The 18,995-nt window shown below is 38.4% G+C and overlaps 1 protein-coding gene across 1 annotated transcript in view; it reads right to left on the minus strand.

The window, feature by feature from the left end:
• STX6 (syntaxin 6) overlaps window positions 1-18,995 on the minus strand; it is a 56,464-nt gene that overhangs the window by 19,640 nt on the left and 17,829 nt on the right. Inside the window, exons 2-4 of the mRNA XM_049867984.1 lie at window positions 13,852-14,021; window positions 11,617-11,711; window positions 635-697 (exon numbers count right to left, since the gene is read on the minus strand). Coding sequence (XP_049723941.1) covers window positions 635-697; window positions 11,617-11,711; window positions 13,852-14,021 — 328 coding nt within the window. The remainder of the gene's footprint in view (window positions 1-634; window positions 698-11,616; window positions 11,712-13,851; window positions 14,022-18,995) is intronic.

Consider the following 18,995-nt stretch of genomic DNA (forward strand, 5'->3'; position numbering starts at 1 on the left):
TATTTTAATAGTTGAAAAGGCATTTCTGTCATATGCCAAAGTGTCTAATTTTAAAAATGTACTTAAGACAAAGGGAGATTTGATGTAACATGCAAGTTTAAGGTACCTCAAAAGTCTTTACATTAAACCGGTTATGAAATGTCTAGTGAGTCCTATGGGTAGGCAACGTAGTAGTGGCTAGAGATTCAAAAACAAAACAAAAAAAAAGACCATGGCACAATTCCTCCTCACCCACAAGAAGCTTGGGGTCCAGCACAGAGAAAGACAAGTAAATCGACATTTACCGCCCTTAGCAGAGAGCCTGACTCAGACTGTGCTCAAGAGGTGCAGAATAAACCCATGAACGAAGTGCCATGTGGTAAGTGCTAATAGAAAGGTAAGCAGAGGCTGTGATGGGAGCTCACTGGAGACATACCAGGGGTGTGAGGGAGGAGAGTAGAGGGAAAAGGTCAAGGTGGTGCTGGGGCAGGCGGATAGGACTTTCACAAAGTCCAATCCTGGTGTCTCTCCGGGGTCAGCAAGCATAGTTCTTCTGCTTAATAGCACGATACACAGGTGGTTAGCAGTTTTTAATTCCAAATCTCTAACCATGTATTTCTTTTAATTACTACTGTATATTCTGATGTTTTCTTACCTGTCTATTTTTTCTTTCAGCTAATGCCTGCACAGATGAAGCTGACATCTGATCCTTCATGTCCTAATGAGACAACCAGAAGACCAAAAAACAAAAAAAACTATCTTTAGATTAAATAAAATCATGATTAATAATTCACATACTCACAAAATATGCATAATTTATTACCCTTTTTTTTTTTCTTAAACAAAAAGACAACATTTTTTGGTTTTTATTTTTAGACTCAAAAGTAAAGGAAATAAAATAAAGACTTCCCCTTAAAAAGAGGTAACCTGGATACTAAATTTAAATAGGAGGAAAGAGGAAGGGACCTAATATTTCCTGGGTGCCTAGCACAGGCCAGAAACAGTACTAACCACTTAGACACATTATCACTTAATTTTTTACAATGTGCTATGAAGTTTTTATTTTTTTTTTAAATTGGTGTTATTTCCAGAAAGGTTAAAACACTTTCTCTAGGTCCCAAACCAGTAAATGACAACCCTAGGTTATGCTCAAGGGTTATCATCTTCAAGTAAAATATGTATAAAATACCATCCACTTGAGTATAAAGTGTATTTACCATTAAACACTAGAGATTTCTTCTGAAGAGTGGTATCACATGTCACTTATTTTATTTCTGAGTTGGATTCATGTGAAGTATAGACTATTTCTAACACCAGAAAGAATTTTCAGAGTGGTACTAAAAATAACTTTGGATGAAAAAAAAAAAATTAATGAACCCATTACTTAATCTTAAGCAAAATGCTTTATTAAACATGAGCCATTTTTTCATTCTGTTGGCTTATCATATTTAACTACAACCCAATGTACGTTAAAATGATTTGAACTGAGTACATGATGACTGCAGTAACATTTTTTCTTAAGTCTGTCAAAAAGGCTGTCAAAACAATTTATAATTATCTGTTGGCAAGTAGACGCAAGTGTTGAGGTATTAGACTTTTATAAATTCCTTCCAAGACCTCTGACAAATGAATGGTGGATCACAGACAGCACCGCTGCATTCATAATTCCAACTGTGGTAAGTCTGAATACTAACCATCGTGCTCCAACTGTCAAAGCACTCATTCATTCATTCATTCAGCAAACATTTATGGACGCCTAATCTGTGCTGCATGCACTCAGCTGCTACCTGAAAGGCTGAAGGTTCAAGTCCACTGAGATGTGCCTCGAAAGAAAGACCTACTGGTCTATTTGTGAAAAATCAGTCACTGAAAACCCTATGGCACAGTTCTACTGTGACAAACATGGGGTAGCCATGAGTCAGAATTGATTTGACAGCAACTGGTTAATAGGCAAAAGATCTGAACAGAAACCTCACCAAAGAAGATACATAGATGGCAAATAAACATGTGAGTATCATGTTAACGGGGGATTACAAATCAAAATGAGATATCACCACACACCTATTATAATGGCTAAAACCCAAAACACTGACAACTCCAAACGCCGAGGAGGATGTGGAGCTACAGGAATTCTCATTCATTGTTGGTGGGAATGCAAAACGGTAGAGCCACTCTAGAAGACAGTATGGCAGTTTTCTGACAAAGCTAAATACAGGCTTACCATTCGATCCAGCAATTGCACACCTAGGTATTTACCCAAATGAGATGAAAACACACGTCCACATAAAAACCTACACATGAATGTTTATAGTCGCATTATTCATAATTGCCCAAAATGGGAAGCAACCAAGATGTCCTTCAATAGGTGAATGGAGGAACAAATTGTGGTGCATCCACATAATGGAGGAGTCTTCAGCAACAAAAAGAAATGAGCTATAAAGCCACAAAAAGACAGGGAGGAACCTTAAATATATACTGCTAAGTAAAAGAAGCCAATTCAAATAAGCTACATATGATATGTTTCCAACTACATGACATTCTAGAAAAAGCAAAACTATAGACAGTGGTTGAAAAGAATAAGTGGTTGCCAGGGGACCAGGGAGAGGACAGAGGGATGAACAGGTGGAGGACAGGGCTTTCTTAGGGTAGTGAAACAATTCTACGTGGTACTGATATGGTGGACGCATGACATTAGGTATTTGTCAAAATCCATAGATCTGTACAACACAAAAAGTAAACCCTAATGTAAGCTATAGACTTTAATTAATAATATCAATATTGGTTCATCAACTGTAACAAAGGTATCACATGAATGTAAGACATTAATAGGTAAAATGATGTGTAGGGGAGAGGAGGTATATGGGAACTCTTTACACAACTTTTCTGTAAACCTAAAACTGTTATAAAGTTTATTTAAAAAAAAAATGCACCCTCCAAGGTCCCAGCCAAATCTTCTGAGTCAGAATCTTTATGTCGAGGCCTAGAGCCCTGCATTTTAACAAGTCCCCCAGGTGATTCTTATGAACACTGAAATTTGAGAAGTTCTGGTCTATACAAACATGTTCTAAAAACCTCAAAGTGACACCATATGCTACTATCTCCTGGACTGCAGCGTTCCTTTTCTAATTAACAGTTTAAGTTTAAGATGACATTCTGATGTTCAGTCAAACAATGAGAATAGAACACCCCATTTATTTAATATATATTAATAACATCTATACAGATAGGAAGAATGAAGAAAACTAAAGACACAAGGGAAAGATTAGTACAAAGGACTAATGAACCACATCTACCCTGGCCTCCACCAGACTGAGTGCAGAACAACCAGATGGTGCCCAGCTATCACCACTGACCACCCTGATAGGGATCACAATAGAGGGTCCCAGACAGAGCCGGAGAAAAATGTAGAACAAAATTCTAACTCAAAAAGAAAGACCAGACTTGCTGGCCTGACAGAGACCAGAGAAACCCTGACAGTATGGCCCCTGGACACCCTACCAGCTCAGTAATGAAGTCACTCCTGAGGTTCACCTTCAGCCAAAGACTGGACAGGCCCATAAAACAAAACGAGACTAAAGGGGCACACCGGCCCTGTGCCAAGGACTAGAAGGCAGGAGGGGACAGGAAAGTTGGTAATAGGGAACCTAAGGTTGGGAAGGGAGAGCGTTGACATGTTGTGGGGTTGTTAATCAATGTCATACAACAACATGTGTACTAAATGTTTAATTGAAACTAGTTTATTCTATAAACCTTCACCTAGAGTACAATAAAAAAAAAATCTATGCAGAGCAAATGTCTGAAATGCTCACTGGTGGGATAATGATTTTGAAAATGCATTCAATGAATTTTATAATAGTCTTTTCTGTTTTTAAAAACAATGAGCACACTATTTGCTTAATAAAAATGTCAACATTTTAAAAAGATGACATTTTAGGCAACTGAACCTTCTATGTAGAATGTGTTTTTGTAAGTTAGGACAGTGAGGGGGGAAGTAACGAGTGTAATGGGGCACAAGGAAATTTCTGGGTGCTGTGTCCATGGGCATGTTCGGTTTATAAATTCATCAAGCTATATACTTGGGATACATGTACTTTTCTATATTGTTATATGTTAATAAAAACGTTTTTTAGAAAGGATACCGCTTTTGGAAGTGGACAGTGATAGCAGTTGCATAATAAGGTGAACATAATTAATGTCACTGAATTGTACACCTAAAAACAGTTGAAATGGCAAATGTTATATATATTTCACAATAAAAAAATAATAAAAAAGATACTGCTGCCCTTTGAAAATAAATTTGGCATTTTATATCAAGAGTCTTAAAATATTCACTTTAACCCAGTAATTCCACTAAAAAGAATTTAAGAATATCATATAAAATATACACCAAAATGGATACGCAAAGAGGTACATGCAGTGTTATTTATAATGTGAAGAAAAGCAGAAATAGGCAGCATGCCCAAACAAGGGAATAGTAGTTTACAGCAAGTCCACACAACGTGGTATTATGCACTAAACATTATGTTTATGAAGACAGTTCTGTTCACTGAAACTCACCAGAAATCAAACATAAAAAGATACATTAACCCACTAATAATCTAAGAAGTATTAGTTAAGAGATATTTTTCCCAATTAGATTGGGAAAGATGAAAAAGATTGATAATAGTTAGTGTTGGTGAAGGTGTTAAGAAATACAGAATCTGATTCTTTGTTAGAAATATAACTGATAGTCTTTTTTGTAAGATATTTAAAAAATATTAACTAATATTTAAAATGTGTACTCTCATTGAACTCTTTACTACTTAAATATCTAGATTATGCTCATAAAGATGGCCACTGAAAAACAGTTTACAGTTGTCAAAACTTAACAGCAACCTAAATACCTACCAGTAGTTTAATGGTTAAACAAATCGTAATAGAGCCACACTATCAAAGAGGTTAAGAGCATGGTCTTTTATGTCAAAGATCTGGGCTCAGGACTTAGCTATGCTATTTAGCAGCTGTGCAAAGTTGAGCAAATTAATTTCTCTAAGTATCTATTTCTTCTGTTCATTTGAAATTATAGGGTTATAGTGGATAGTAATAGAGATAAAAACTGAAGAGTGATTAATAATGTCCAACACATAGTAAATACTCAGTAAATGGTAACTATTATCATCATATAAAAATATGCAACTTCAATTGGTCTCAACCCACCTGGAGCAAAGGAGAATGAAGAATACCAAGGTCACACGACAACTAAGAACCCAAGAGACAGAAAGGGCCACATGAACTAGAGACCTACATCATCCTGAGACCAGAAGAACTAGTTGGTGCCCGGCCACAATCGATGACTGCCCTGACAGGGAGCACAACAGAGAACCCCTGAGGGAGCAGGAGATCAGTGGGATGCAGACCCCAAATTCTCATAAAAAGACCATACTTAATGGTCTGACTGAGACTAGAGTAATCCCAGTGGCCATGGTCCCCAAACCTTCTGTTGGCACAGGATGGGAACCATCCCCGAAGACAATTCATCAGACATGAAAGGGACTGGACAGTGGGTGGGAGAGAGATGCTGATGAAGAGTGAGCTAATAGTATCAGGTGGACACTTGAGATTGTGTTGGCATCTCCTGTCTGGAGGGGGGATGGGAGGATAGAGAGAGTGGGAAGCTGGCAAAATTGTCACGAAAGGAGAGACTGGAAGGGCTGACTCATTAGGGGGAGAGCAAGTGGGAGTACGGAGTAAGATGCATGTAAACTTATATGTGACAGACTGACTTGAATTGTAAACGTTCACTTGAAGCTCAATAAAAGTTAGTAATAAAAAAAAAAATGCAACTATTAAAAAGAATCATTTAGATGTGCTCTGATTTGGCCACTTGCCAAATGCAGTTACTGAGTGCTTGAAATGGAGTCAGTGCAACTGAGGAACTGAATTTTTAACTTTACTTAATTTTAATTAACTGACATTTAAATTCAGTTACTGGAAAACTTTTAAATATGTTTCAAACAACTCGGGTATGCAAATCTACTTTTTCAATTGTAAACTTCATAAAATCTAAATACAGTTCAAATATTTCCAATGAAAATTGGATACACTGAGTTAAATAAAATATATTAAGTTCACCTGTTTCTTTTTAATGTGCCTACTAGAAAATTAAAAATGACATATGTGGTTCACATCAAATTCTAGTAGATGGTACTATTTTGGATGTATCTGTATTGACACAGAACTAGGTCACAATATATTTTTTATATATAATTTTAGAAAAAATACAGAATAATTATCATACCATTTGTTTTTAAGAGTGTGTATATTTCAATGTCCATAAAAAGGCTGGAAAAATTTATAAAACTATTGACAGTGGTTATTTCTAGGGAATGGAATTACAGAATGGAAGAGCATTTTTACCTTTTATACATCAAAATTATTTGCATTTCAAAAATAGTAAGCATGTATCATTTTTAATTGTAAAAAAGAACTAAAAAAGCTCTGCCTGCACAACAGTGGAGACTCTGGCGGTATGTCATTAAGTGCTATGGCTGTTAACCAGAAGCTCAGCAGTTCCCCTCCACCAGGCACTCCTTGGAAACTCTATGGGTAGTTCTACTCTGACCTACAGGAGCGCTATGAGTCGGAATCCACTCGATGGCAATGGGTTGGGTTTTTTTTTTTTGGTCTGCACAACGATATGATCACAACTACATAAAAATATAACTCCCATGCATGGGGGAGGTGAGGGTGGGGTGACTAAAAGAAGATGCAAAAAGTTTTGTGTTTGTATATTATTTGGCATTCAGATTCTTTTTCTATTATTTCCTCCTGTAAAATTTTTCCAATTTTCTTTAATAACCATGCACTACTTTAATGAAATACATATTTAAAAGTTCCAGTTTTTAAAGTTCTTTGTTTAACAAAAAATATATGTGGGGTGTGTGTGTTAGGCCTGATGGTCTGCGAATTCTCCAACAGCTGTGTGGTACCCATCACGTATGTGGCCACAGCTGTAGGTAAGGAGATACAGCTTCCGCTCTTGTGATGGCTTTTTGTGCGTGTAAGTTAAAAGTCTCCAGATACCGTACAACAGCAGATCACCTTCATATTAGAATTTGGAATGTTAAGCTATGTTGCTAAACAGTTTAAAACATTTTGCAACAACTTGTCATGTCAAAACATAATTACTCATCTTCTTTCTAACACATGAAGTTTAGAATCAGCAGTCAAGAAGCAGTTAGTCCCAATAAACTATGGTTCATCTGCCAAAAGAACAACAAATGTCCTGGTTATTTATGCTCCTGTTTCCATTCCACACGGAATTTCACACTGTCTTCTAAACTGAATGCATGAGATACCATAAATCCCAGGGTTGGCCACACAGAGGTCTCACTTCCCAGTGTCATCTGTGCCCACACTGGATGCCTTTCGCTTTTTCACTAACCACAGCCATTTCTATCTTGACTTAAAATTGACTATAAACAATTCGTGGGTTGGAACAGGGTTTTTTTCTTAGGCAGTTTAGGGGAGAAGGAATATTTCTAATCACCTTGTAAGTTAAAATAAAGTCAGAGAATGTTAGTGCGGATCATTTCATAGCTAAAAAAATTGAGACTGACAGAGGCTGAATAACTTGCCACAATTAAAATTTATTAAGGTCGCAACTGGGCCTAGAACTCAGGTCCCTTACTCGTCATTCATTGTTCTTCTGCCATATACTGTAAAACCTTTCATTGCTGAAGTAAACCAAAGTCAGGTCTGGAGTGTACTTCCACAACAGAAAAGTTTCACATGAGAAATCTCAGGTGACTCCACACATGCAAAAAAAAAATTTTCAAGGTACTTCAAAAATATCAATGCTGATTACACAAAAACAAGAATGTTGCTTTCTTCGGTAAAAACCGCCAGCAAAAATTTTAGTAAAAACGATACAAAATTAAAAGACGCTGGAAAAACAACCACAAGCCTCTTTTAAGCAGGGGGACTAACTAAAGGCACGAACCAGAGGACATCAATCGGAGAGGATGATTTACTTTTTCAGGCAGAACCAGAAAATGGAGGAGCATCACTGAACCCCCAGAGGAGCATCACTGAACCCTCAGAGGAGCATCACTGAACCCCCAGAGGAGTATCACTGAACCCCCAGAGGAGCATCACTGAACCCCCAGAGGAGCATCACTGAACCCCCAGAGGAGCATCACTGAACCCCCAGAGGAGCATCACTGGACCCCAGTGTGAGAGGAGAACACATAACTGACACTCGCTGTTTTAAAAACAAAGTGGATCAAACGTATTCCCTTTGAGCAACATTAAATGAAACACAACAGAAGAGGCTCACATACATGTATGATGCACAAACCCCTAATGTGAGCGTGATCATTTCCCAGATCTGCTAACTCCCTAATGCCTCTCTGTCAATCTCTCCAACCCGGATCCTGGCAATCCCAAATACCGTTCAGCTAAATGCAGTAATATGCAGTCAATACAAAGTATTCTTAAAAAACCAAGTTACCCACTCAATACAGGGGAGGTCAACACAACTGGACTAAACCAAAAGCAAAGAAGTTTCCTGAATAAACTGAATGCTTTGAAGGTCAGCAAAGCAGGGGCAGAGGTTTGGGGACTATGGCTTCAAGGGACATCTAAGTCAATTGGCAAAATAAAATCTATTAAGAAAACATTCTGCATCCCACTTTGAAGTGTGGCATTTGGGGTCTTAAATGCTAGCAAGCGGCCATCTAAGATGCATCAATGAGTCTCAACCCACCTGGATCAAAGGAGAACGAAGAACACCAAGCTCAGAAGGTAATTATGAGCCCAAGAGACAGAAAGGGCTACAGGAACTAGAGACTACATCATCCTGAGACCAGAAGAACCGATGACTGCCCTGACAGGGAATACAATAGAGAACCCCTGAGGGAGCAGGAGAACAGTGGGATGCAGACCCCAAATTCTCATAAAAAGACCAGACTTAATGGTCTGACTGAGACTAGAAGGACCCTGGTGGTCAGGGTCCCCAAACCCTCTGTTGGCCCAGGACAGGAACCATTCCCGAAGCCAATTCTTCAGACATGGAAGGGACTGGACAATGGGTTGGAGAGAGATGCTGATGAGGAGTGAGCTACTTGCACCATGTGGACACTTGAGACTATTGTTGGCATCTCCTGTCTGGAGGGGAGACAGGAGGGTAAAGGGGGTTAGAAACTGGCAAAACGGTCATGAGAGACCAGGCAGACTCATTAGGGGGAGAGTAAATGGGAGTATGTAGTAAGGTGTATATAAGTTTGTATGTGAGAGACTGACTTGATATGTAAATTTGCACTTAAAGCACAATAAAAATTATTAAAAAAAAAAAAAAAACAACCAAGTTAGCATCACTGCTACTTCTTTTCTTCCTGCAGGACTGTCAATTAGACTGTACTGAAGTCAGATCAGCAAAAGATCAGTTAGGTAATACTCTAAGCTGACCACCAGCAAGTAGTAACAGCTTCCCAAAAAGGGGTCATAAATTAAAACAGGAATGATTAAACAGGGCTTCAAAAAAAAAAAACTAAAATATTCAGTTGGATCATATAGTTGAATATGATTTTGATCTCAACTCTGGAAGGACTATAGCATTTTGAAGTACTGACTTGACTGAGGATACTTCTTTCAAAGAATGTATTTTTAAAAGCTTTTCAGACAGTAGAAAACAAACCTCAGATTCTACATCCAATTATAACTGACAACTTTTGCTATAATGCCCTCTGAATTTAAATTTGTAAATTCTGCAATTTCATAGTACCACCTTGCAGAAAGAACAAATATCATTAAGGTCATGAATATATGCTTCATTTCAAGGTACCATTTAAATACCAACAGCTACAGAAGTGTCATTCTGAAAATCTATTATAAAACAAAATCACATTTACAAAATAAATAATTAAGGAATTATTTACCTTATAAAAAACTTGTCACCTAACAACAGGGGTTCCTTATCAGGATAGCATTTTTAACTGGTTAGAAATAGAAATTAAAAACCCATTGCCATCCACAGGGTTTCCAAGGCTTTAAATCTTTACAGAAGCAGACTGCCACATCTTTCTCCCACAGGGCCACTGGTGGATTCAAACCACCAACCTTTGGGTTAGCAGCCAAGCACTTTAGCCACTGCACCACCAGGGCTCCTATGAAAAATAAAACCAAAAAAAACCCCAAACCAGTTGCTGCCAAGTCAATTCCAACTCATAGAGACCCCGTAGGACAGAGTAGAGCTACCCCATAGGGTTTCCAAGGAGCAGCTGGTAGATTCAAACCGCCGACCTTTTGGTTAGCAGCTGAGCTCTTAACCACTGCACCACGAGGACTCCAGGGCTCCTACAGAAACAGAAATTAGGAGTGTCTAATCCAAATGTGTTTAATCCAAATGTGTTTGTATAGATTTGGCACCTGAGGTCCAGAAAGGTTACTGCCCCATTAAAAGGCAGGTTTATTAATAAACAACTTAGTTACACGTATATAAAAAGGCATCTACTGAATAAAGCAAGGAACAGGAATGTTTAAAGTTCAGTGATAACGACTACTGTTTGAAATGATTTCAAAGGAAATCACACGACATAAAGTCTTTGGCAAACATAAACCAAGGTTCCTGACTAAGATGACTCTTAAAAAGCCATATGTTAGCACTGGTATGATACCAAGTCTTTTTATTCAAGGAAGCTGCTTTCTAGTACATATGTTAAGACAGCTGGTTCGCTTACATCTAGTTATGCTAATCAAGTGGCTTGGCCACACAATTTCAAAATAAAAAACATATCTTAATGACACAAAATTTTACCTAAATGATATTTTCTCTTAGGTCCTTTACTATTACCTAAATAAATAAATAGAGACTAAAGATTTATTCACTAGGTTTGGTTTTTTTAATATCTGATAGATGACTGCTTGCTCTGGATACCCCCTGAAAAGCTGTCAAGCAGTTGTATATGGAAATGTCAGTAACATGGGTTGCAAGAGTTCCAGAAGTGATTCAGATGGTGGAAGAGGCCGCCATCCAAACCAAGTAAGAGTCACTCTTCAACAATACAAAGTGATTACCAGTCAATCAAGAAACCAAATGGTTTCTATAAGAGTAGTTCTTCCTTCTGTCCAGACATAAAATATACTAAGAAATAAAGGGATAAAAAAGTAACTGGTTTGGAGGAAGCAGACATATGGACCATTTAAGTAACCTTCTCAGTTTACTGTTTTACCTTTCAGACAGTGTAGGTGACTTCATATATGTAAAAAAAGATTACCTCAAAAATATGTTATTTATACAAAAACAAGAATATTACTTTCTTTAGTAAAAAACTGCCTGCGAAACCTTCGTTAAAAGCTACAAACTTAAAAGATGCCTCAAAAACATCCACAACTAGACTCTTTAACTAGGTACTCATCTTTGAGACAGTAAATTGGGCAGCAGCTTACTGTCTCATCTTTGCTCTAAGAAATCAGCTTGACAATAGTAAAAACAGATTTCTTTGTTTCAGTGAGAGAAAGTGTATTTGGGAAATTGACATTTAATTCATACCAAAAAGTGGCTTCAGAGTTGACCTATTAGTTCACAATTAAGGGAAAGAGTTCAAAGAAGTAAGCTTATTTCTCACACAAATAATAAAATAAAATTGTATTCCTTACCCTGACAACTTGCCGGGTACTTGTAATGAAGGCTTTTCTTATACTCAATTCAGTTGCATCGAGATTGAATTTTCTAGGATTTGCTTCAACTATGCGTGGATCAAACAGTCAAGGTAAAACAATTTCATTGTCAAAAGCCTAGCAAACGACATTCTGTTAAATAAGAGATTCTCTCACATGCAAGCAATAACACCTAGCCCAAACTTTCTGAAAACACAGTCAACTTAACACTAATCATTCTCAAACTTTCTCTGCCCACGAGCTATGTGACGGTTCCTATGCCCACAGTAGAGACGACATGCCAGTTTAAGAACCACAGCCCCTGCTGATGGCATCCACCACAAATTCATGTGGTCTGACCACAGCTGACTTTGGCTCTTCCTCACGCTTGCCCACACTTCGTATTTATCCCTGTTTGACTCCAGATCACCTTCTCCCATAACAGCTTTTGCATACCTTTTACACTTGTCATTCCAAACCATTTCCCTTGATGCCAAGAAGCTAACCCTACTTCTCACTCTAAAGAGAGGAAGGTCAGGGAAAGCTTCCCTGACTCTCCTACTCCCCTAGCCTGGTCCTATCACCCCATGGACACTCCCATAGCTGTGTGTATTTTTCTCTCATAGTCTGTAAGTATGTATTTGTGTTATTATTTGATTTAATGTCTATCCCCCCTACTAGGCCATAAGTTCTATGACGGCTGATACACTGTTTTGCTTATCAGTCTAATGTCTGTAACTAACAAAATGCATAGTACATTCAATAAATATTTGTTAAATGACAAATATCTACCAATTTTTTTTCCTCTTAATCTCACATTTTTTTCTTTCTCCTCCAATCCTTTATCCTTCCCTTCTGCCTCAAGGGAAGAAGTATCTCTCTGTAATTGTGACTTTTAATTCCATCCCTCACATATTGTGTTCCATTAATTCTAGGGAACATTACCTGTCTTTTAATGATTTAAAAGGTACCTAGGACATTATGATTACTTAAAATTATGTATTTGAGATATTGCATATGTACCTGTGCTAACTATAGAGTGATTCTGACTAACGCTGATTTCCTTCCTAGAACTCAAAACATGCTACTGGCATATTTTCCATCCAAAATTCTGGTTAAATGGTACTTCTAGTTGACAAAAGGTCATGTAATTCTGCTTTTATAGTTCTCTGGTTGGTCAGTCAGATCAGTGGTCTTATTTAACATGAATTAGCACAATAGACCTATTTTGACTAAATGTAGTTTCATGGTACAAGATGCCTTTGCAATGGAGATTGGCATGGTAACATCACTTGTTAAATAGGAAAATGACAGTTTATCAAAGGATTTTCTTTTGATGCTGTAATTTTATAATATTGGTCTATATATACCTCTATGAAATGACAGCTAACACTTTTATAGAAACTTGCTGTGTGCCAGGCATTTCGATGCTCTATATCAGAAACCCTGGTGGTGTAGTGGTCCAGTGCTACAGCTGCTAACCAAGAGGTCGGCAGTTCAAATCCACCAGGTGCTCCTTGGAAACTCTATGGAGCAGTTCTACTCTGTCCTATAGGGTCGCTATGAGTCAGAATCGACTCAACAGCAGTGGGTTTATATGTTTAATCCTTAAAACAACCCTATAAGCTAGGTATATTATTACCATAACTTTCTACTGAAGAGGAAGCTGAAGCCCAGAGAGGTTAAGCAACATGCCCAAGGCCACACCATTAGTAACTGGTGAAGTCAGGACCTGAACACCAGCAGCCTCACTGCAGGGCCTGGGTTCATAACCATTACACATGCTGCATCTATATTGCACAATTTGTCATGCACTGTAGAAGAATTTGGCTACTCTATCTTAGTTTATGGAGCCCTAGCGGCGCAGTGGTTAAGAGCTCAGCTGCTAACTAAAAGGTCTGCAGTTTGAAACCATCAGCACAGTGGTTAAGAGCTTGGCTGCTAACCAAAAGGTCGGCAGTTTGAATCTACCAGCTGCTCCCTGGAAACCCTACAGGGCAGCTCTACTGGTCTTATAGGGTTGCTATGAGTCAGAATCAAGCCGGTGGCAACGGGTTTGGTTTTTTTCAATGGGTATCTTAGCTTATTGGGTAATTATTTCAGATGTGTCAAAATAAAGCAACATTAATCAATTATAAAGAAAAATGTATAATCCATGTGCTTGAGACATTTGGATAAACGCTTGTCCACTTGTCTATGCACCCCAAATGGCACGGACACCACAGAAAAGGATATTGATAGTTTCGTCAAGGTCTTCTAGATCCCACTCTATGCTCCGGAGGTTGTTTCTCAGTTCGTTGGTGGTCCAGTCGACTTCTTCCCTTGTTGCTATGGAGGGATCCTGGAGTAGCTCTGTCCATCTCTGAAACAATCCCTGGGCAGTGTTGACCGCTTTCTGTACCTCTCTGTAATCAAGGTGAAGGGAATGGAGAGAAATCACAGACAACACATTCCATGAGCAAGTTACTGCATAACGTAAGTTAACATTTACAGTTATACACCATCCTCAGCAACCACCGTTCCCAAAAGTGTTTTTAAGTTTTCATAAAAGAAGTCTCTTCATGTACAACTATCGGAGTTCAAAATTTTAAATAACAGGCTGAGAATTAGGCTCTCAGCTGATGTTTGGAATAAAACAGCCATTTATTTAAGCAGTTATATCAAGTTTTTTGGTAAGTACATTTAATTCTTCTCTGAACAGACTATACTTAAAAGTAGTATAAAAGGCAACCCTGCAAATTAACTAAAGGATCCTTAACTTTCCAATATATTAATATTCAGATGTAAAAGTCCTAATACAGCTTTTCTTTTAGGGGGAGGGGTGTGGGAAGGATAAAGAGAGGGCCTCTCTTATACAGCTAGTCTTTTATAAATTAAGTATTTTAATTTGAGACATTTTTAAAGCCAAAATCTCATTAAAGATTTCCAAACATTATTATCTTCATATATATCTACTTTGCTGGATTAAGCAGTGTTTTTTTTTTGTTTAGAGAGTGAGACTAGGCCACTAAGTACTATGATCTCATATGCATTTAGATTAGAAATAGTCACAAAATGCAGTGCAGTAATTATTATTGTATGGCCCTCTAGCCATGGTCTTGTAACTCCAACAAAATGATTGAGTGGGGCTATGCAAACAAGGTGCTTGTGGCCCACCAAGGGGGCTGACAGCCTACTAATGCAAATAAGGTACAGAACCCTTGCAGGGTATTGGTCAGTTTTGCCATCCTGCTAGGCTTAAAGGGAGCCAAACCCTGAGGCTGGAGGGGAGGCCTCACTACCATTAAACCGAAGAGCCAGGAGTGGAGCGTAGATTCAGGAGACTGAGAGAAGGAGCTGTAATACTGAAGACAGTAAGAGACGGCGTGGAAGCAAGTAGCTCTAGTAAGCACGATGGCAAGAAGTGGCAGCAAGAAAAGCAGAGTCCAGCGGCAGAGAAATGGCATCGGCAGAACCAGGAGTCCAGTGCCAAGATGGTACAGAGGACTTCCTGGCCCACGGAGTGAGGCAGCTGCAGTGGGCCTGCTGACCCAAGGAGCGAGAGTGCTTGAGCGCCTTCAAGCATGAAGCTTGCTAGCGGAGTGGAGTGCCTCTGGACAATTGTCAGTGGAGCTAAACAGCTTTGTAATACTTGCCCTAGTGGGGGCCAATGCCGAGAACAGGAGCTGAGAGTAAGGGCCTAGTGGCAGACACCTCCCTGCGGGCATGGCCAAGAAGAAGCTATCCTGATCAAAGAACTGTATCCTGAGTTGTTCCTGTAAACTCCAAGTTGATCCTGATCTTAATAAACCCCACAATCCTGAGTATGGTCTGTGAGTTCTGTGTGGCCATTGCAATGGATTATGGAATCCAGCAGAGAAGCTCAGAGTGTGGTAAGGGGAACAGCTGGTGTGAGACTTGTGAAAAGGTTGGACAGTGGAGGTATGTTTGCCCTCCACCTCATAGGAATCAGCTTTAGGCTGATGATGGTGATTCTCTCTCTTTCCCTTGAAGTTAGATGAGGTCTGATGCTGTGTCATTTTTACAGAAGGTTTTAAAAACATTTCCCCCAGCACTGGGCCAACACCCACCATTTAAATGTTATCATCTAACTCTACTGCATATAAAAGCCAAAAGAAAAAAAAAGAATCATTTTTGAATAATATGGTCTCTCTTGTACAAAGAAAACTCCACTGCTCCCAAACTAAGAGACTGGTTTTGGTCCCTCTACAATTTCTAATTCTCCTGGAACAGATAGCACAAAAACATGTCCCAGCTGAACAAGATGCTTGCTGTCTGCGGCTTTAAGACAGAATTTACATGCATCCTATTCCCCTTGCCCTTTCAAGTTTACCAGAAGAGAAAGCACTAACAGAAATGAAGTGATATTTAGCTTCATGACATATTGATGAGCGCTAAAAGGTTGAGTGTTAAACAGAGAATACAGCTACTGAATAAATCAGTGAGCTATATGGCCAACAACGAATCTGTAACATGTGTTCACATCCTATTTATGGGTTAGGTAAGTCCTTTCACCGCTCCTCTCATGTCAGCCTTCGGACTTCCAGTGCTAATGAGGAAACCCTATTTGAGATGAAAAGGGGAAGGATTAAGTAAATGAGATGCAAACCCACGATCTTTAATCTTTATTGCGATTTCTGCAAATTTGGTAGAGAAAGAGGTATACATCGTCCCACAATATGAGGTACTTGGTTTATCTACAAATGCTGAATATCATCTATGATAATGGAAGACAGAGTTTAAAGAGCCACCTGAAATGATAATATTTCATTTTAAAGAATACAAAATTTATCAATTCTAGAAAGTAGGTTTAAATTCCTTCTTGAAAGCCTTAAACTAAGAAGCCTTGGGCTAGGGCATATCATGTTTCCACCCAGTGCACAACACTGATTGTAGAATTAAATTATTTTAAGTTGCGGTCCTTAAACTTTTTGGTCTCAGGACTCTTTTGGACTCTTAAAAATTACTGAGGACCTCAAAAAACTGAGGCTGCAGTGGGCTATATCTATCACTATTTACCATATTAGGAATTCAATCAGTCGTTTAAAACATATTTGTCCATTAATTTAAAAACAGCAATAATCTTATTACATGTTAACGTAGTTTTCAGAAAAAAAAAAAACAATAATTTCTAAAACAAATCTATTGAGAAGAGTAGCACTATTTTACATTTTTGAAAATCTCTTTAATATCTGGTTTAATAGAAAACAGCTCGATTTTCATATCTGCTTCTACATGCAGTCTACTGATACATGTTTTGGGCGAAGTATATGATGAAAATCCAGCCTCACACAGACATAGATTTGGAAAATAGAGTAGTATTTTAATAGTCTTTTCAGATAACTGGATGTTCTTTTTTGATACCACACCAGTACTTGACAAGTAGTAGTTCCTTAAAGGTTAGCTGCAATGTAGAGGCTGAAATCTTATCGAGTAACTTTCTGAACTCTCAAACATTACAACCCATTGGTCTATCTTGTACTTTGAATGGATCTTTTACTGAAGCATGATTTTATAGCACCATGCATTAGCCATTTGGAAAATGCTAGTTTACTGAGTACTGCAGGTCTTCCCAATGTCAACTCAATCCATTATACAATATCCAAAACTATATTCATTACTATCAGCACCAAGGTCATCAGAAAAACTTACGTACTGGGAGTCTCTAAGATCATAGTAGTGAATATACGTTTTCCAAAATTCCGTTAAAAAAAAGAAAGCTCTAATTTCATCACTGGCAAAACGACTGTCAGTTGTTTTCCCTGAAGTGACAGGTTTGCCTCATTCATTTTTAATACCCTCAAATATCACTGAGATAATTTTGAGATTTGAGAAGATACGCAAGTCTGAATAACCAGTTTGTCTGTCAGTCATTCTTTCAAGTAAAACTGAGGCTTGCGGTGGGGGGCAGGGGTAACCACTATGTCAGGCCACAATTCAATTACAGAAGTGCTTTTCCTGCAGACAACCATTTTTCTTCACAATATGGCAAAATGCTTTATGCACACTTCCTACTTTGTCACATAGAATATTAAAACTTGTACTAAGACAGTGAGAAAATATTTGCAACTTACACAGCTGATAAATGACTTGTATCTAGAATATATAAAGAACTCTCAAAACTCAATAAGAAAACAAGCCCAGTTTAAAAAATGGGCAAAAATTTGGACAGTTACTTCACTAAAGACATATGGATGACAAACAAGCAAAAAAAGAAGATGCTCAATATCTTTAGTCTCTAGGGAAATGCAAATTAAATATACAATGAACTACCACCACATTCCCAAGGACGGCTTAAAAAAACAAACCAACAAAATGCAGACAACGTTAAGTGCTGGCCAGGTGGTGGAATAACTAGTGGGAATGCAAAAGGGCACAATCACTTCAAAAAACAATTTGGCTGTTTCTTATAAGATTAAACTTCTGACCCAGTAATCCCACTCCTAGCGGAAATGAAAGCCTATGTTCACACAATAACCTGCAAATGCTTACAGCAGCTTTATTCATAACCACCCAAATCTGAAAACAACTCAAAGGTCCTTCAACTAATGCATGGGTAAACTGTGGTCCGTCTATACAGTGAGATACTGCTCATCAATACAAAGGAGCCAACTACTGATACACACAATGAGGACAAATCTGAAAAGCATTCTGCCAAATAAAAGAAGCCAGACTCAGAGGCCCCATACTGTACGACTCCATTTATATAACATTCTGGAAATGGCACAACTGTAAACCAAAACCAAACCCACTGCCGTCAAGTTGATTCCGACTCATAGCGACCCTACAGGACAGAGTAGAACTGCCCCCATAGAGTTTCCAAGGAGTGCCTGGCGGATTCGAACTGCTGACCTCATGGTTAGCAGCTGTAGTACTTAACCACTATACCACCAGGGTTTCCAACGGCACAACTATAAAAAAAAAAAACTATGGGGGACAGAAAACAGATCAGTAGTTGCCAAGTGCTGAACATGAGGGGAGGTGCTGACTACATGGGACTCAGGACACTTCTAGGGGTGATGGATCTGCTCTGTATCATTTGTGGAGGTGGTGGTTACACGACTATTGGCATTTGTGAAATTCACAGAATTGGATGCTAAAAAAGGTAAATTTTACTGTAGGTAAATTAAAATTTTTTTAAATGAACAAAAGTGTACTTGATGGTTAAGATTTAACCGGTAATTTTTACTGCTTCATGCAGGACATTCTCAAGGGAAAATGACTTTTTTTTTTTTTACTGTTAGTACAGGGTGGTGAAGAATACAATGACTACTAGCACCATTTGGTGCCACCACCTTGATTTATGCCAAGGCACCAGCAGTTGTGCCTGCCATTGCTTTTGCTCCATTGGTGAAAATGACAACACAGCGAAAAGGGCA

This window comes from Elephas maximus, chromosome 24 (genome assembly GCF_024166365.1).
Source record: "Elephas maximus indicus isolate mEleMax1 chromosome 24, mEleMax1 primary haplotype, whole genome shotgun sequence".
Classification (NCBI taxonomy): domain Eukaryota; kingdom Metazoa; phylum Chordata; class Mammalia; order Proboscidea; family Elephantidae; genus Elephas; species Elephas maximus.